Source organism: Neodiprion fabricii, chromosome 2, assembly GCF_021155785.1.
Source record: "Neodiprion fabricii isolate iyNeoFabr1 chromosome 2, iyNeoFabr1.1, whole genome shotgun sequence".
NCBI classification, from domain to species: Eukaryota; Metazoa; Arthropoda; class Insecta; order Hymenoptera; family Diprionidae; genus Neodiprion; species Neodiprion fabricii.
In genome coordinates, this window is record NC_060240.1 from 37,379,037 (window position 1) to 37,400,299 (window position 21,263).

Here is a 21,263-nt window from a genome sequence, read left to right on the forward strand (position 1 = left end):
AAAGAAAAAAATTTATAAGACCAGAAGTTAGTTTTTTAGGATATCGAAGGCTCGCTAAAAATAGTCTCTTGTTATTTTATAATAAATCTAATCTTTCAAAAGTTATTTGAGATCCTTAAGTACCTTTTGACCTTAAAGAATTTTTGAAAGACTAGACTTATCATAAAGTGATAAGAGACCTTTTTTGTAGAACGTTGAATTCCCTACTAAAATACGTTATCGTCTACTCGGTACACTAATACGTCGACGAGTTATAAAATTCCAAAGTTGAAAACAAATTTTTTCCCCCATTTTACTTCAATGGGAAATAGAAAATAGCGACGAGGCACCTCTAAATATTAATATTAACAGCTGAAACTTGGACAGCATCTTTTTTTCGTCATTTCGAAAAATATTTTCGTCTTAAATTTTGAAAAAAAAAAAATACATATACATATATACAATGTATCCTATAAGAAAAAGTTAGCTTCTTTAAATGAGTTTGAAAATAATTTGGGCTTATCGTCGGTTATATAAATTACTTGTCTTGAATGAATCTAGAATTTCCGTACGGAGCTGACAAATCTCCTTTCCTTCCACACATACATTTACGTATATGTAGTGTCGTCGTGTAACGCACGACGAGTTTCACGATATACGTGAAATATGATAGGTATCTTGCAGATGGATCAACAAGGCAGAAGTCCGTTCGTATCGTTAGAGGTCAACTTTTTAAATTGACCTAATTTCACAAGTTTCGGTCAAAGTTCATGTGACCCACGTTGAGCGTATGCGAGGATGACATCGTATCAGCTATTCGTACACAATCTCTCTCATTTCTCGCGTAAAGATGTTAATGCGGAGAAAGAAAATTGAATTTTTTCAGTAATACACTACACCGACGTGAACAAGACTGAAAGTTCAAATAATGAAATCGTATTATACCTGTTATTGTCAGAGGAACGGTAAACAAAAAAATATGTTGCGAACAATTATACGGCAAAAGAAATGTTGCGAATCGCGAATAGAAATGATGTAAATATCGCCAACTTTACAAGCACGTCGTGAAAAATGTGACGAAACATTTTTTTTTTTTTTTTTTTGAATTGTACGATATATCTGTGCACATTATTGCTGTTGTTTTTGTTGTTGTCATCGTGTAACTCTTCGCCTTGCGTGAGATTATTGTTGAAAGTTAGGCGGTGAGCGTTTATATTCGTAAAACCTCTCAAGTTGGTTACCTCACTAATTACCAGTCAAGGTTCTAATTTCCATAATAGAAAATCCTCCGTGTATATATATGTGTATATATATATATATATATATGTATGTATGTATGTATGTATCTATGCATCTATGCACACCTAACTAACCGTAGTTAAACTGGAATCGCGTGTTTCGGATTGAGTCTCCGGCTGCTGGTGTTGGCTGACGCGCATGCGTGGTAAGAAAGCATGGCAAACCGGAAGTTGGCGTAATATCCTTTGCTCTTCGCTTCGACCAATCGTCGCTATGCAGGTTTGCAGAAGCTTTGACACCGCTGAAATCGTGGAAATGTATCGTCCTTGTTTTTAGGTTGTTGACGAATTTTTGCCGCCCCACCTCCCCAAATTAACTTGAAATAATTTAGAAACAATTGCCTAATTTTTTCAGATTTTTATCCCAACTCTAAGATGGTCCGCAGTGTGATACAAGTTTCTTATTGAAATAAAATTTGAAGAACTTTTTTTCCCAGTATATGTATTTTATTGTAAAGGTAATAATGATCGAAAAAATTTTCAGGTGCGAGATTTCTTCGTGTTATTTGAAATTTAGGCGGGTTACGATTTTCAGGCGTCGGAACGTCTTCAGAAAATCGAAAACAATTATATATATATATATTTAACGAGCTAGAATAATTTTGTTTCCCGATTTTCTGAAGACGTTCCGACGCCTGAAAATTATATACATGTATAATAACTGTGACGTTGATGAGGGGGCGTAAAGGAATGAATGAAAAAAGAAGGAAGAGGAAAGAAGAAAAGGTGAAGAAAAAATTCACGCGTCAATCAAAGACTGATTCCTTTCACCGGAGAAAACTTTCGAGTCAAGTTACCTAGGCTAGAGGCGTTTTGGGTGTTCGCAAACAAAAGAAAGAAAGAAAGAAAGAAAAAAAAAACGAATCAAATAACCGCGCACTTTTTTTTTCCTCTCTCTATCTCTTCCTCGTGACATGCGTTTTACCTTTTTTTTTTTTTTATTTTTTATGCTCTGTTTTTATGTCTTGCTTCGTTTGTTCGTCCCGAAATTGAGGATAATCGTAGTTAAAAACAAGTATTTCCTTGTAAGTATAACGTCTCTTGACGTATGAGAAGTTCTTTTTTTTTTTTTTTTTCTCTTGAAGACACACGTGTCCTCAATTATTCGCCATATGCCAAACCCTGCGATTTGTTCGTTTCTTTCGCTTCGTAACGAAACGTGTACGTGCCCGTAGTAACTTATACCTGAATATTCTAGTACGATACAGGTGTATACAGAGAAAGTTGGGAGGGGATCTATCATTGAGTAAAATTTGTTTATCATTCAGCACCGGAAACATCCGTTATTACGTTTGACGTGTGCTAAAAAGACGCGAGAGTTGTTTGAAAATGAAAAAAAAAGGGGAGGAAAGAAATGAAATTAGGGTAATGAAGACGAATTGAAACGGTTGCGTGGTAAATAATTAAAAGAAAGTTTCAAATTTCGACAAATAAGTATATTATATATACACGTTATAGTTTATACATTACATATGTTTTTATACTCGAATAAACGACTCGTGACGAAAGAAAATTATAATTAGATATAATGCGGACAATTGTACAAGGGAATGAACAATTTGTGAAAATTTTCCTTACACCTCAAACTTTGACTCGACACTTCTTTTAACGACTCAACTTATCTTTGTGGAATAATATTGAAGAACGAAGGGAAAAACACCGCTCGACCGATCGCTGCTTCGTTCCTTTCGGTTAACTTTTGGCCTTCGGCGTTTAGGTAATGCTACTCGAGAGTTTCGTACTTGATTAACTTACCTATGAGTACGTAATTGTGTGTAATAAGAAAAAAAAAAAATTAAAAAAATGAGACGAGGAAAACCATCGATCGACGTTAATGGAAAACGACGATGCTTTGAAATTCATCGAGTGCATTTTTGACGAACGTTGTTTCAATATCGTTTCACGATATCACCGAACTGCGACGAATTTTTCCAGCAGAGGCAATAATTCCACGCTGCATCCGATCTCTGCTTTTGTTGTTTTCGCATTATAACTACTATTATAACCAATATCCACATATCTATGAACCAACTGCCGCCGGTCTTCCGGGAATGCATTATACGCTCTTCGGTTCAACGGCCAGTTTTCATCACCGCATGCAGTTACAATGATTGCGGATTTAATCATCGTCACCGAACGTGCAATTTACAAGTTGACGATTTGCAAATCGCGCAAATCATCACGCTTCAGGCTCTGATGAGACAACATGCGTCTCTCCTCTTCCTATTCAATGTATACAAACTTATGCCGAATGAATTCCGTTCGTTCAACCGAAACGTTCTACGTTGTTTCTCAAATTTTTATTTTATTTTTTTCTTCGTTTCACCCTCTTCTCCTATTCATCGTTGCGATATATTCGATGTGTAACGAAATTCATTCACTGCAACGCTAAGTCTGACCTTGTCGTTTTGCCGTCTATCTGAGAAATCTATTCGGTCAAAGCATAATGAATTCCAGAGACTCGTGTTGTGTCGAAACTTCATCGTTTCGAAGGATCGTCGGGGTCGTGAAGGATTGATTGTAAGTGGTGTGCGGATGAAACTCACAAGGTGACGACGCGTAGTTCGTCGTGTTCGAGTGTTGGCGGGTGTGAAGATTTCTTTTCGCCATTTTTCTGTACGTTCGATGATTAGTGAAGCGGATTTTTGCTTGCATGCATACATGTGTATGTGCATATATATATATTTACATGTATGTACGCACGTTGCTCGTATCATGTCGTCATGAGCTCCTCTTTACACCTTGACCCAAAAACTACCGTTCGTGCTGTTTTGTAAGTATTTTCGTGTGTCACCGCCGAGCCGATGTCGTCTATCCGGGATCTTTGCAGTTGAACTGTTCCGTAGAAAAATAATTTTACCTTTCTCTCGTTTTTCTTGTCTTGTTTATAATTTGAATATTTAAACGATTCTTACCGCGAATGAAAATACGATGAAACGAACGAACGCTGGAGCGCTACGAAAATTGAAGAAATTCTATCGCGGACTGCAGCTGGATGAAAATTGACGTCATCCATCGGTAATTGGCTCGCGTTGAAGGTTCCCCGCCGTATTATTCATTAATCGATTGTCCTCCGATAACTCGCGGAAATCCGCGTCCGATATCCGATACGTACCTATATATTAACATTGAAATAGAAGAATAACGTCAAATATTTCCTCACAGTTGTCAGTTTCGCCGGAATTCTAACTGTCAGACTTGTGCAAAATTTATTGCAAAAATCCGGTTTCACCACGCCAATTTTCGTCTGTATAATATAATATAAATATATTAGTCTTTGCAGTCGTTCGGTTTTTCCAAGGCCAACGTGTTGGCGAAACGACTGATTCTTCCGACTGGATCCAAGGTATTTATTGTAATAGGAAAAACTGTGAACGGAAAGAATCGGTTGAAACTAATTGACACGGGGGGGGGAGTAGACTTACGTATCGACGGAGGGAAGTTGGAATTATCGACAAAGGCCTCACGATTCCCCTTGATTAATTGTCGCAGCTGTATTTAATCAGACGACGATAAATAATTTGTCCTTTATTTCTTTCAATGATATGTGCGAACGCCGTTTAATACCATTAGCGGTGCGGGATTGTCGTTGTTTAGATCTTACGTACGGAACGAATGATTGGATCGACAAGGTCGTCCCTCCTCTCATACCTATTTCAGATGCATCTCTCTTCTTTCTCGAATATATATTGTTACTATTATACTTGTAAATTCATAAGCGAAGTGAAGACTCTACTCGGGTCGCTTCAAGGAGTCGAGAAACTGATCTTTCGAGATCTAAAGATATTTATTACTGTTGTTATTGTCATTACTATCATTATTATCATTATCACCGTCACTATCGCAATTATACTATTTATTATTATTACACTATTATTATTGTTATTGTTGTTATTATTATTATTATTATACCCCGCATCTGGAAACTGACCTGACTCACTTACCAGTGAAATTATTGGAAAACGTATCGATTCCGGGATCCAAATCATCCGACAACTCACATGGAAACACGCACCGTAAGCACATCGCTCGTTTTTCGAGTGGCTGCATGTGTACGAATTGATTGTTTGCGCTCGTTCGCGTAAACCGGGTTTATTGTTTATCCGGATCTCGTCTCCTCTCCTCTCTCCGTCTTACTCGCAATTTTTGTCACGCTCTCACGAAGGCCTAATCATCTGTCTCTCCGGCGGTATACCGTGGCGATGTTTTTTCGTCATCCGTTTTGTTTGTTCGACAAATTTCACCCGCGGTTTTATTATGTACTCTGCTGCTGGATGCGGATAATCCGGTTACGTATATCCGCGCTGGTTAGAATACTTCAAATATTGTTCCGGTTATTCAAATGCTGTTTTTCAGCATCGTTGTAAGAAATATTTGCGATATCTTGTAGGTATAACCTATCTCTGGTGTATAATATTGGAAAAAGGCACGCTGGTGATAAGTTTTCACGTTGTGTAAAATAGTTAACTACTTCAGGCGAAATGTAATTTTTTTTTTTTTTTTATTCTGCCCTACATTTTTCGATTCAGGTACTTGATTTTTTTCTATTCTTATCCTTTTTCAACCTGCAGGTGAAAGCAGAAATCCGATTTCGTCATTTATTTACTTCGTTACCGCGAAATTATATTTCATTGTTCGTTTGTTCATCGTCTGTGATTTTCCTTACGGATTTTACAATCGCTCGCTGTGTGTAAAATACTCGGGTAAAATAATGTTGAAAAGGGAAGGGGGGGGGGGGAGGGGGGATGATCAAATGGCTTTAAAGTTTAATTGGATTCCATACCATGTTGTTAATCTCATTCTAAATCCTCCTCTCCTTTTTCTTACTATGTATAAACTATTTAATACCGAGGCCAACGAGTTTCCCCGGTGACAACTGATGCGGCTAGAGGTGGGGGAAATTAACAATGCCTGCAGAGTAATTAGTTTTTGCATCTTGGTATTGTTTTGTTACTGTTGTTGGTTGGTATATGTGTATAACATACCTAGATATATCTAGCCACCGGAGCGTAACTTGCGGACTTCCTGGACGGACGCGTTATTGTCGTCGTAGGACATTTTCTATCTTTGTGGGTAAATAATGTATATATGTATGTATATATATACACACGCTGACAGGACAATATGCACAATTCTTTATAACTGAACATTTTATGTCTACACGGGTAAGCGAAGTTTTATTGCGTGTGTCACGGTTCGCAATTGGACAAAAAATTAAAAACATTTCCACCCTCAACTACAGTTTTCATAATGTCAATATTTATTTGCTATATATTTTTTAAATTTAAAGAACGAAGAGTACCGTAATTGAGTTTTGACAATTAGTAATATCCTGAAATATCAAATCATCGCGCTACACAATTATTCATCATTCTAGCATAAACTTTATTCCTACGGCAGCAGCAGCACGATTTAGCAGATAGCGAAAAGTGTTTGATTTTAGCCTGACCTCGATTGTAGTAAATATACAAACTCGTCGTTGACTAAAATTAATACGGTTCTTGTAATGGCGTGGCGCAATTCGTCATGCCAATTGGTTGGATCGAAAACAATTTTGGCAGAGACCGTCCAGTTTCGTTGTCTCCTTCAACGAAATACGTTGGCGTCGAATTCGCATCACGGCCGTGATCTTGAGACTTGTGAATTCTCTCCTACCTCGTACGGAAGTAATAACAAGATGAAAAAGAAAAGAAAACAAGAATAATTTGACCGTCGGATGACTATTAACACACCTTTAAATTTATTTTGTTGCACTTTCTCCTTACACGTTGCAGGTACACTCACTTACCTAAATAATCTAGGCATCCTCCTTCTTTTTTTCACATTCTTGCATCGTAAAACAGCAAAATGACACTACGTTTCATTTTTATTATTATTTTGTAATTCTTCAACGCCTTCTTTCAACCAACATATATATTATAAGCGACAATGAGATTTGATTCGCGAGATGTTCCGCAGCGCGGTGTGAAGAGGTAGCGTTGAAAATGAGAATAATTACCGGTTGTCCGTTTGTCGTTCCTCTCTGTGCTTGCTTACTTCCGGTTTGTCTGTGTGAGAGAGAGAGAGAGAGAGAGAGCCAGAGAGAGATTGTCACCGCGAAGTGCAGAAAGACGAGTACCCCGTGATCGAGGGGTATGTACTCATTGTCACGTATGTTGGTACACGTATGTAAAAGAACCAAGAAGGAACGGCACTCGCACCGAGGTACTTGAACCCCAGACTTAATCGTCCAGCAGCAGCAGCAGCAGAAGCAGCGATAGCGGCAACTCTCGCAAAACTTCCTATTCGCGAGAGGGAATCGCCGTTAACCTTCGTCTGGTTTTTATTGTTAGCTTTTATCGCCTAGGATGCGAATTCGAATATCGTATAATTTCCTCTCTGTAAATCGGTTCGTGTGGAGCAACCTGCAGCGGCGGCGAACTTGGCCATCTATGCACTCGACTCGTAAAGACGACAAATGGAAGGAGTAAACGACAGACGACGATTCATCTTGTACTTTTCTTGTATCTTATTCTTGTAACCAGGCAACGAGCTGGCCCGGGGTTGATATTCCGAATTTGAAAAGTTCCGAGAACGGCGAATTTTGAATTTCTTTCGTGGCGAAAGTTGATGTTAAGATATCGAACTTTGACGAATCGTCAAAGTTTCGAATGGTCCGAAAGTGCGATGTTCCAAAAGTGAGAAAATTACTAAAAACTGAAGCATCGAAATTACGAATGATCGAAAATTTTGAGTTCTGTGAATTTACGGCTTGGTGAAATTTCACCGCTTTAATCTTTCTTTGTTTTGGATTTTCGATATTTTTACGTTTGGAATTTTGTTCATTCGGATTATCGGTTTTTCCGACTTTTTACACCTACTTCGCTGTGTGTGTGCGCTTTAAATTTCGGAATCTTGCATTTCTAATATTTATTACCGGCTTTTCAAAAGCAAAAACCAAAATATTACCTCATCTGTTATAATAATCCGACCTCGGAGAAGAGGAGTGGAGAGGAGAAACAGACGATTCTTCTTTTGAGCTGGCGCCAGCGAAATGTGTCCCCATCTAGCATCCGATAATGCTATGCCGTCCATCGATCATTCCCTTGATATCCGCCTGACGGACGTTTCGATACGAACGCTTCCGTCGGTCACGTGAGTTTTTCCGGGGAAGATGTATACATGTATATGTACACGCTTATCCGTACAACATTCCTTCCGAGGTCACGTTCTGTTCGATATTCTGAATTTACTTTTCCACCTTTTTAGTCAACTTGAATATGTGTATATTTATATGTATATTCTTTTTTTTCCACCCTCAAAATTACGTGTATTCTTGGGAAGAAAATCTCTGGCAATGAGACGAGAGATCAAACATGGACACTTTCGATGCAATATTTTCTCGTTATAGTTTCAAGATTGTCGTCGCGCGAGTTTTTCAATTATCTTGACGTTGCTACAAAAACGGTATTGAAAACAGCATTATTTCAGCGCTCCTTCCGCTGCATTGAGACAAGAATTTCAAAATAGTTTTCCACCTCGTACGCATATACATTCGGAGTTGTTTCGTAACGAGGCAAAGTCCCGTTGTAACGCCATTTAGGCTCGTGGCTCGTTATCTATGCAATATTATATACATTTCTCTGCAGGGTGCGTGTCGGAAGATGTACATATAGGTATAACTTTAGCGTCGATGAAAAAAATTAAAAATATGAAAGAAAAAAGAATTCCCGCATGCTTGCGAGAGGAACTGAAAATTGAATCACCGTCGTCTACACGGTTGACGAATTCGACGCGTGGTGGAACATTTCCAAGTTTATTCGCACGTTATACGCGTCTTCTTCATTAGAGAAAAACAGGTGGAGAAAGTGAACTTTTTTTTTTTTTCTTTTCACCTACTCTTTGAAGAGTTAATTACTTTTGCGGTTTGAACGGGGAAAATGATTTGTCGAAACTGCGTCATGGTTGTAATTTATATATAAACAACGTATAACGTATAATGTAAAGTAAAGATAGAAGTTTAAAACAGCAGTCGGTTTGTTTAGTTCTGCTTTGCATTGTAATTGGAAAATGTAGTTTCTGCTTCCGTCTATTGTTGAACGGCTATTATTGTATCCGCGCTTGGAAGTACAGGGTACAATATATATATATATATATAAAAACACACACACACACACATATATATATGTATATATGTACGAATACACACCCTTTCTTTGCTGTTATAATTAAATAATTGTTTGCAGAATTGTGTAAAGGTGTGTGTGTAATATACACACCTATAATCACGCGTGTAGCTACATATGCCAGGTAGTTTTGTTTGCACAGGTGTGTCTCGACGAGGGGGAAACGATGTAGCAACGCTCACGTTGCGATCGCGTATTTTCTTTCTACAATCCGCGTTTTAATCTATCCACACCTGCCTATTTATGGGTATCACGCATGTCCCGTGAATACGTCCAGTCCTCGTCTGTTCTGTGTACGATTTATCGTAAAAAATGGTCGTTGTGTGTATAAGAAAGTTATAGAATTAAGCAAATGATGATTTTTTTTTTGTAATATGATTAATTTACTTACGTATTTTTGTTGACTCGAGGCACTAAGTTTTGCTGAACAATATTGTGTAACTTTAATGTACGGCAAATTCTTAATACAGTTTATAAACGTTGGTGGGGATTAAATGCGTAACGCGTTGCGGGAACTTGATCCTTTGAAAATAATCGCTACATGTACATGTATATATGTATATAGTTTCAACCGTATTTCTCAACCGAATGCCAATCTGATTTCCTTCTCGCTCTTACTTTTACTCTCGTGTGATTATATGCTTACTTGTATCGTTTTCTGTTGCACGTATATGTGTGATTACGTGTGTGCACGAGGTGTGCATATACTTACCTATAATAATAAGATATAACGCCTCAACGAGTTTCAACTTTCGATTAGTTAATTGCGATCATAATTAAATTCAACGCGGTATCGCGCCTGACTTGATTTTTATTTTTATAAAATTTATAGGCTTATTGATTAGCCGTATCGTGTAGCGTATCTGCAAAATTTGATGCAGTTTTGTACCTCTTTCTCTCTCTCTCTCTCTTGGAACTTACGTTGGAATAGGCTCAATGAAAATAAGATACAGAAATTGAAATAGAGGAAGCTTTCGACACTTTGCCCTGGTTAGACGTAATAGAGTCGGGGACGAAAAATAGATATCGTGAAAGAAAGGAACTGAAGCTTCAAATTGCAGCTCGTATAACATATATACATATATGTATCAATTGGAAAAGGGAAAAAACGCGGCGAACGAATGTATCGAGTCTACAAAACGAGTGAGAAATGTAAGCTCCACCTGCAATTACGTACCACACGATGATGTGAATAGAAAGCGACGTATAGAAAGCTTGAAATGAAATTGAAATTGTTCAGTCAAAGAGTCAGAAGAGCAGAAAGTGTTGTTTTTCTATTTTCTTTTTCCTCTCAACGTCGTTTTTGCTGCCCACAAACATGCGGATAAAGGGATTGTCTAACGGATCTTAATATAACGCGGTGTCGTGCAAAGTGAAAAACTAAAAAGAAGCTCGCAGGCTTCATCTTCACTTCGAAATGAATGATCGATTCGGTAATAGATCAGTAATAATCGCTGGATCGGATGTTCGGATCAATTGTACAACGTTCATTCTCCTTTGCTTCTTGGACGAAGCGTTTTTTGGGTGACACCCTGTACATTTTTGAGCTCTATATTGTATGTTGAACCAACCAAAGATGATAAAAATTAAAAGAAAAGGAATGTAACAGCAACTTTGACTGTGACGATTTATAACCTGGATGCGAAAAATGAAGATTTCATTTCTAAGTTATCATCAATTATAACTTTGCGTTTTTCTGCAAGTTTTTCAACAACATACGATGAACGAGAATTACATGAATTTCAGTTTATTTCCAAAATATCAAAATTTATATAAAATACCGTATTTTCCGTAACCGAGGATCAACTCGACTTTTGGGATGCGGATGCAAAACAAATTTCACTCGGTCGTATCGGTTTTGATGAATTTTCCATTTTCGCTCCACACCCTACCGTACGGTATTCCTGCCCCGTCTTCCTCGTACAGAGAGTACAGTTAGTTAACACACGCGTTCAAGATTATATCGGTGACGTCATCGCAGGACCGGCGATTGGGGCCAAACGGCTTGAACCCCGACCGTTTTACGAATCACTCGCTGGTCTCGTGCCCTGTTCTTCGGTCGGCCCATCCATTCGCGCCTCTATGTTTCATTATCGGTGCTCGTGATTCATCAGCATTAATCAGTGGATACGTTGTTGCACACGTCGATGCTCAAGGAGAATATACCGGTTCGGATCTATCGGAACAACCAAAAGCATCCACGCTTTGGAACGACGATACGTGCTTTCCGTAGAATAAAAAATAACCGATCGCGAATTAGTTTTACTCTTATTACTTTATACTATTAATTTCTGACGTTTTGTTTCTCGCGGAAACACCTCGAGGGTAGAAAATGACGTTCGGTCGAACGTACGTTTATTTTCGAGATGATTGTCGGTCATAGTGTTTTCTAACTAGTCTTCGAATTTCGACCCTGACCTAGCGAGTGATGCGGTATTCGCAAACACGTATACGGAGATATTCTAGGAATTACTCGCAACTCGGATCGGAGTATAACTTTAACTAGTTAACGAACTAATTGCTACTTTCCGACGGTGTGGGTCGGGACGATTAGCTCCGTAAGCCAGCGAGTATTCTTACGCAAGCACAAGTTATACGTCGGAGCGTGGAACGTTGCTCGAAGAGTGGAAATAATCGATTGAATTCGTAATCACGTTCACGTGCATCGTATATTTCGCCACAATACTCGCGATCCCTTTCGTCGATTGTTTAACGTTACGCTGAAATTTCAAAGGTAACGATAAAAGAACAACCGACCCCTTTCGACATATCGAATCGAAAAATATTCCACCAACGTCGGAGACCTTCGGACAAACAACGAGGATAAACGTACAATTAGGGGTTAAGAAATGAGGAAACAAAAAAGACCGGTTCGTGTCGGAATTGTGACGGAGGAAGTGGGCGGCGACGTCTCGGCCGACCGAGGTGTCAAATATTAATGATTTTCACCGCGTGTCAAGAGTGCAGTAGCCCCTTGGAAAGGATCGTCTTGGCTCTCCGGTCACGTTCCTCAAGACCATCGCAACGCTTCCTCCGGTTGCATAGGTGTAAAGGAGAACGCCAGGGTCCGGCACGGTGAAACTACCCGTACACCCAACCATCCTCGGAAACCTTCGCGCACTCGTGTCGTACCCACTCCGTCGCTTCCATTCCTTTCCATTCCATTCCATTCCATTCCATTCCATTCCATTCCATCCTCTCACACTTTCGACGCCTCACGCACACACACGCGTGAAAAACGTCTCGTTGTTCGCCCGTCGGAGATAGGAGCGTGGGCATGGGGCACGGGCACGAAGCCCCCATCCGTGTACCACTACGGTAACCGGGAACGAACGAACGAACGAACGAACGAACGACCGACTGTCTCTCTGTGTGTTTGACAGCAGTCAGTAAGTCGGTTACATTCATCCGCGAACCGGCCGTAGTCGACCGTACAATAATGACTGGCCACCTCCTCACTTACTTCACTAGAGTTCGAGACTTGTACTCGGGGTTTCTAGTTAATGTTTAAACGGTCGTTGAACGATACGGGAATTCGTTTTGCTCAGGTGATACTCGGGAGTCTTTTACTAGGTATACCTGCTAGTCGTTCTTTTATTTCCTTCTTTCTTTCTTTCTTTCTTTCTACTTTGACTGATGAACGTGCTTTGGACAAAATCGGTATTCACGTACACACACACACACACACCACACACCGGCCATAATGGTATTCGACAATAATGTCAGGGTGAGATAGTGTCTTGTGGTGAAAAAGGAATCGGAAGTGAATCGTGCTCGGTGGGATTGACCTACTCGTCGTCGGCGTCGGATAATCACGTCGATCGGATCTTCCTTATTCTTGATACCATTTCTACGCGATTGGTTTACTTCGTTAGCTAGGAAGTGCTGCGTTCATTGGAATTTAAGAGAAGAAGGAGAGCAAGGAAGGTCTAAATTCTGAACTCTGGCTATCGGCTTGGGCGTTGCTGAATCTTTTACGCAATATAGTTTGCCTTGCGGACGTTCGCTCTTTATTTCTTAAATACCGAGGCAATTGAAGAACGGGTCAAAGCCGATTGGTCATTGAGAAGGAATATCAAAGCAATTGTAGAGATAGATGACAGCTGCTCCCTGTGTGCCAACTTTCTGCACACTTTTCGATTTCTTCGACAACGAATTGTGCCAACTGGCGAGTGGATAACCAGATGTGCAGGTTGTAGTGTTGGTGGTAGTGCTGGTGATGTTTCATCCCACAGTGTCGGCGGGTTTGACGCTGTTCATTTGATAGTAGTGCGCGTGCAAAAAAGGGAACCGAGCAAATGTATAATCCGGAATTACTGAAGACCGTCTGGACGAAGATCGGACAAATGTGTGGATACATGATGTGCGCAAAGTCCTATCTCTCAGGCGAGTTGTTTTTTTACGTATTATATTATTATGCGTACATATTTATATATGTATACACATGATATACGCGTATACAAAATACCCCGCATAACTTGGCTTCTACTTCGGTTTTTCTATGCCTGTACACGTTTATCCTTGGGTGTTTATATTCATTCGATATATATCTCCGCCTCTTCACGTTTATCTAAATGACAAGGACCTGTTTTTCTACGTTATTACAAGTTTAAATAAATCAACCAGCCATTGATACACGGTGCCGATGTACACCTACCTCCTCTTGGACACGTTTAATCGCCTCGAGAGTTGAAACAGCGAATACCTAAATATTGTATTTCAGAAGACCTCTTTTAATTTAACAGGTTTTACCGTGAATTTTGCGAGGCCTCCGGAATACATGTTTCTTACTCGTTACGACGATTTGCAAGTCTGAAATAACTTTTACAAGGTTTGTGATTTTTACGCTTTTCGTCGCGTCGCTGAACATCGTTATAATAATAACAAAAATAGTAACAATATTCATTGAAGATGACGATTAAAAGAAGGAGCGATTTTTTTTCTGGGATCGTTTGAAATAGTCAATAAAAATCCGTCAACGGCTGAGCAAGCGATTCGGATTTTCGTCACCGTGACGACTGAACGTTTGGAAATTTTACCGGAAATAGCGCCGTAATCGTCTCACCGATATATTTCCTGACGCACACCTTGCAGGACATTATTATACATTTACTACTTTCACCCGTGACTGTATTTGTACAGCCTGATTCAAATCGAATATGCGATCTATTTGCGGATCGTGACGCGAAATTGTCGACTGAAAAAATTAACGGTAAAGAATGGGAAAAAAATACGTAGCTATTCAGAGAAATTACTCGCAAGAAAAACATGGTCAGTTTAATTATTAACGTAAAAGACGTTCTTTTCTTGAGATTGCTAATGTACTCGTTACATGTACGTCTCTTCTTATTCTTTTTCCATTCAATTAACACTTGAATTTTCAACTGACGTTACGGTTGCAGATTTTTGACGCGTTTGTTCGATTCTATTGTAACTTCCGGTTCTCTGTGCGTACGGGAATAATATTTTATTAACATATGTGTATATTATGTATCTGTATCGCATATTTATTTTTGTGCAAATAACCCAGTGTTATATTTTTTATGGATCACGGTATAAAATAACATGCGACTTTGGGGGACGCTGAGGTTTTTCCTGATTTTGTGTACAGTCGTCTTCGTCTTCGTCGTTGAGCTACCGTAGCATAACGCTTTTGCGGCCGCGTAGTTCGGCGGTATATTATTTTTACGAAGCTTACGCAAGGGCCTAAATGTTCTTGTTTCTTTTTTTTTGATTTTTTGTTTTACTTTTATTTCTCCTTTTTCTTCGCGTCTTGTTTTATTTTATTTTGTGGAAAATTTCCACGCTGCCGTACCGCAAGAGAGAGAGAGAGAGAGAGAGAGAAACTTGCAGCTAAAACTGTCAACGCGTCTATATCTATTGTCATAGCTTCACAGATGGATTTGGCACTTTTATGCCTGACTTATAGCTTCCACATTATTGCTGCAAACGTTTCACGACGATGCCAAAGGAACGCTAATCTTGTTAACAATTTTGTTGGAATTTTTTTTTCAAGGTCTTCTGACATCGGTAAAGAGCTGCGTGTATGCAAGATACTTGAAATTGACGAAATTCTTTCGAGGAATTTTACAAGATTCTTCACTCTCTATGCCAGCAATTTATTTTCAACTAATCTTCATTGCAAATGGTTGATTATTTTTTAGTTCCCTTGTACCGGCGTTTCTTGCTTTTAATCTTTGAATATTTTGCGTGACTTTGAAACTCTCTTGAAAAACGAATCAAGTGACGTAGAAAGCCCTCTCAATCATTTCTCATTTGAGAGTCCCCGCCTTACAGTGTACACATATATATTATATACACGTACAGAACGCTGACGAGTGACAGCTGTTAAAACAGCGAGGAGAGTTTAATTATAATTGTGATTGAGGTCTTTTGCATAAAACTTTTAAAGTTCGTTTTTTTTTTTTTATTTTCTTTGTTGGTCCTTTTTTCTTTTTTGATATTCGCTACGCGACGTTAACGATTTTTACGACAAAATTTCAAGATGTAACTTATACTCATATCGAAACGTTCGCGAATGCTTGAAAAAAATTTGAAAGCCGATCGAGTTACCGAAAGCTCTTCAGATATCACCGTTACAAGAAATCCAGATTGTTTTCCATTTAAGAACAATCGATCGAGAGAAAAAGTCAAGATACAGTAATAGTGCGTGCTGTTTTATAAAAAATTTCTTTCGCCAATTTTTATGCCATCTTATGCAAAACATTTTTTTACCGCTCATCTCTGAGATCGATATATTATTTGTATAATCCTCTCATAAAATGTTTCAGTTTTTGGGTTAAAAAAATCGTGAGCATTTTGTGCACGCGCTTCATGATTTGAAAAATTCTTCTGTATCTTGATTGTAGAAATTTGATAGACTGCTATTTATAGATACGTGAACTAACTAGTTTTTTTTTTTTTTTTTTTGTCTTTTCATCTATAATTGCGAATGCGCAAATTCATGGCTATCATTCGTTTTTTCTTCCCAGTTTACTCGTTAATTTTATTAGATTTCCTCTTGATTGCGAGGAGACTCAAACAGCGATTCGAGTCAGGATTGAATTCGGGCACGCGAGGTGATAGCTAACTGGCAATTCGTATCCTCCCGTTTCGCTGTAGGAATAATTAAAATTCAAACGCCGAATTCGCACGTTTCAATTGCTACCGTTACTTTTTCCATTCCTGTACGGATAAAGCCACCGGCTGCCGTTCGTGTGAATTGGGCTTAATTTGCATCGGACAGCCATGTGGATTAAAGTATTTTAATTTGCGCCAACGTCTGCGTGCAGTTTCTCACATTATCCTGTACACATTACAGTACTTTTTAAACCGCTGGCGGAAATTGTGTTCGTTGATACCGGTTATATACAGGTATATACCCTTATTACGATGTAACCGAGATAAGCGTATTTTTATTTTTTTTTCTTCATTTTATGTTGTATAATTATACAAATATACAAATACACGAAATGTGGAGTAAGGTCGTAATTTATTTATTTCGTTAATAAACAAGGTATTGCGCGTGATTGTGTACACCTACATATGAAATAATAAAGTTAATGGGACAAGTTATGTAACACACTGAAAATTCCTGAGAAATAACGTATCACTGCTTTTTTTTTCTCACGTCAAACCGTTTCGTCATATTTTTCAAGAATTTGTGAGGACATTTTTTTACTAATCAAATTTCATTACACATGCCTTGACTTGTTGGTTTCAGGCGAGTACCTTTTTTTTAAAAAAAAGTGGGAAAACGGCTTGTCCTTGGTGTGATAAAACGTTGAAATTGATCGGAATGGCCTGATTTTTTTTTTTTTTTTTATTTGATACTCTTACCGTTTCTAGTTCCGGCTTCTGAAATCGAGTTTCGGCCGGAATGGGCACACCTACGTGTCAGGAATCTCAGTCACTGTAGGAGCAGTTAGCGTGTACGTGAGTGACTAATCATTCCATCAACTCCGTTCCACAACCCACCCGCATTTTTCACGGTCTCCCGCAACGCGGTCTTCGACATTTTTTCACTTTATCGAAGCTTCATTTTTTCTTTTTCATTATTATTATTATTGTTGTTATCGTTGTTGCTATTATAATTATTATTGTTATTGTTATTGTTATTGTTATTCCGATTCACGATATGCAAACGATTACCCTTCAATATTATTGTTGCTCATATTTTTAGGCGATAATTTATCGCTATCTCCAAGACGTCGAGGAACTCGTTTAAGAATTATTCAAATTGTGTTGACTGATTTTTTCACTGTGGATCGATTTACAATTGTTGTTTTTTTTTTTTCAGTATAACATAAATTATGTAGTGGATTTTGTGTAGTGGAGGCGAATAAATATTTATTTTTTTCACCTATTCTAAGGAAGGAATTTGAGTTTTCGATCACGGTTATCGACGACGACGAATAAACTAAAACGGTGTTTCAAAACAGAGAAACTTGAATAATATCATCATTAATTATTATATAAAAAAAAAGAGGGAAATATTTCTTCGATTTATCAAAATCGTCGTCCGCGTTGTCTCACTGCGGTAAAATTATTACTCCCTTGAAATAATTATGCATAACGAGATTATTCAAGGGTCTCTGAAAGATTGAAGGCGTTTCGCGGGCGTTTTTTTATTATCACGCCTTAAAGGTACACGAGATAAATGAGTGATGAAATAATTTTAATCTTTACGATTGAACTGCTCTCTACGCGTTTGGTAATATCTATGCACAATATGCGTTAATACGGCTTAAATAATTGTACGGGAAGTCGAGTGACTTGCGACTAATTTTCGAAATGCGGGGTAAAAACATCACGGTTACGTAATATCATTCATCGATTTTATAACACGGGAACCTCTTTGTGGGCGGCTGGGGTTTGCAAGTGTTGAATGCGGAAAGGCGTTGCGAGCGATCGCTTGACGCACATATTACCCACATATGTTTAAACATACGTATAGTACAGCGCTTGAGCGTTTTAACGTTGGTTAGATTTACACATCGTTTTATAAGCGGTTATTTATGCATATAAATGGATACACCGAGTTATAAGATATCCGCGTTATAAGATTCGATTCGCGCGCGCGCGTGGGATGAAAATCCAATCACATCGCGACTAACGAATTTAAACAATTGTTAATAATGCATGTGTCGTATGTTACGATGTTATGTTACGTACCGATATACTTTCAACGAGTTATACCGTTTTAATATACATGTAGTAAATATTGTTTAGTTCAATACCATTATACGAGTTTTGAAAATCTCGCGAAACGATCACCGTCGCTTAATTATATTATATTATGTATAACGATTTGTATGATTGTAATGTTCCTGATAAATTTTCAACGACATTGTTACACAAGCCAACGATTATACATTTATGTCGCCTTGTTGCTCCGATTTATTATGCATAGAGTACGGTTGGATTTCTCCAGTTTTATAACACCGTCGCAGCAAGTATCCAGCTGGTTTTTCTGACGTGAATTTTTATCGAGCTTCCTATCTGGGGTAGTTTGTTGGCACTCTGCCTGCCATCCTGCCGCATTTCGCGGTTAGGGGTGCAGCAATGTCAGCATCGGGGGGGTTGGGCTTGTGAGTAAAGCTTACGGGAAACAGGGTCAAGGTGGAAATTCTCCACCGCATTTACCTAGGTCAAACCAACCCAACCTCTGAACTCCGTCCATTCATTACCATTATGTATATTCATTCTTAATTACCACCCGCTCTTGTAATTCAACTCGCTCGTGAACGCCACGAGCCCAAAGTTCGTTGGTGACTTAAAAAAGACAATTTTTTTTTTCAAACTTCAAGTCGAAAGTATGGTTCGAAATAACGAACAAAAAATGCTGTCCAAGTTTCAGCTCTTAACATTAATATTTATATCAGATCAAAAGCTTAAATTCATTCATTCGCTAGGACACACAAAATTTGCCAAGGTTTTTTATTTTATTTTCATTCTTTTTTTTTGTTTTATTTTATCTAGTATCGCAATAATCTCTCCGTTTCTTTGTTTGTCTTCGCTGATGATTATAGAACTTTTTGATTTTCAAATTACATCATAATCCACGTACGGAGATGTTTTATTATATTTTTACCACGCCAGTTTCGGCTACACTTACACAGGTATATGCGTATGTATTGATAATGGTAAAAGAGATTGACGGATCGTTGGTATTAAATTGCGGAAAATTGAACCCCCGGGGATAAATTGTCTCAATTTAAGTGAAAAAGGTTCTTTGAATTTTTTTTTCCCCTCTACGCTATGGCGTTCTTATCAGCTGTTGGTAAATTTTCGCCCACGTTGTTCAGCAAGTCGGTATATTTTTACCGAATTGAATGGAAATACTTTTTCATCGGTAATAAGCAGGGAAATTTGAAATTTGTTTTTTTTTTTACAGTTTGGTTTTAACAAAATTTAACACAATTGCGATTTTGTGTAGATACTTTTGTTCGTAATTTTTCGCATGTAATCGATTGATTTATAGATTATACATGTTGAAAATAATTTCACATTTCTTCGTTGTATCTATAAGTGGGTCATTAATACTACCCCTATTATTTCCATTGGTCACAAATAATTAAAGCGTTCGGTTGAATTCGTTTCTGTTCAGACGAAGATATTATTTTGTTTCTCGAATCAGTATACAATATATAATTTATACCAATTTACAACGAATACTAACTTTACTTTATAAATAAAAGTCGAATCAATATCTTGACTGCATCTGGAATTAATTTCATTTACGTACCGGAGGAGACACTTGTCGAAAAGAAATAAGAATTAGTTTTCTGCTGGTGATTTCTCGCTGTTTAAACAAGTTGCAGAAAGTTTTATAAAGAGAGAATCAAAGAAAGAAAGAATGAAAGCAATATATTGAGGATCATAGTATTTAAAACACTAGCAATTATTTTCACCTTTAATTGATGGGATTCTTAACTACTTTGTCTTTTCTTCAACTCCATTGTGAACAATGAAATTAAACTATCGATCAATTCGTCGAAGATTCTAAGCGATTCAAGTATTCTTTCGCACGGAGTTAAATTCTTTGTCAATTAAGAGGCGAAAACGAATTGCGCTGAATCTCGGAAATGGGACCAAAAACGTATACCAAGGTAGATATTAAATATGCAGTCGTAGAGGCTCGCCGAAATGGATATTTCGCGATCGTCGGCAACCCCTTTCAAATATGCGAATTCGGGACAGCTAAGGAGGGACGAAAATAGAATTAAAAATTTTTTCCCGAGATTATATTACGTTCTTATCGTTGGTTCGTAAATTTTGTGCAAGATGAAGAGGAATTTTTATGCTCGATTAAATTTTTCTTTCCGATTCACACGCTTAATTTAAGTTAATTTTTTTACTCACATTAACTTAAGCGAAAGATTCTTTTTCCCTTGTACAAAATTCGCCGATTTATTTTACCCTTTTGTTTTCACTTGTTATTATTAATGCCTGATTTATATACAAAACAATATTTTAAACCCATTTAATTTGATGTTTTATAACTATTTTTTTTTCATGCGTAGCGACAAAATTTGTCTTTTACGTGCTTGCTCGACTTACTTTTTTCTTTTCTTTTTTTTTTTTTTTTGCTTCGTCTTAACGAGAGAAAAACGAGTCTCCAAGCTTCGGCGCAGATTAGCAAACTTTATACATAGTACATACAAATAATACATATTTTGTGCGAAATTTTCAATTTACTTACACCTGATTCGCGTTATATTTTGCAGTTTGTTTCGTAATGCTTATCTTGTCTCCCCGCCTGCGACTCCCTTTGAACTTTCGTGCATTAAATACGTTCCGAAATCTTCTTTTTTTTTCT

General features: G+C 38.0%; 1 protein-coding gene across 4 annotated transcripts in view; it reads left to right on the forward strand.

Moving 5' to 3' along the window:
- LOC124175797 (serine/threonine-protein kinase tricornered) overlaps nt 1-21,263 on the forward strand; it is a 113,179-nt gene that overhangs the window by 41,186 nt on the left and 50,730 nt on the right. Inside the window, exon 1 of one of the 4 annotated variants that reach the window (XM_046556336.1) lies at nt 12,849-13,828. The exons of the other annotated variants lie outside the window; for them this stretch is intronic. Coding sequence (XP_046412292.1) covers nt 13,741-13,828 — 88 coding nt within the window. The 5' untranslated portion in view covers nt 12,849-13,740. Of the gene's footprint in view, nt 1-12,848; nt 13,829-21,263 lie in introns of those variants that run through there. 4 annotated transcript variants of the gene reach the window in all.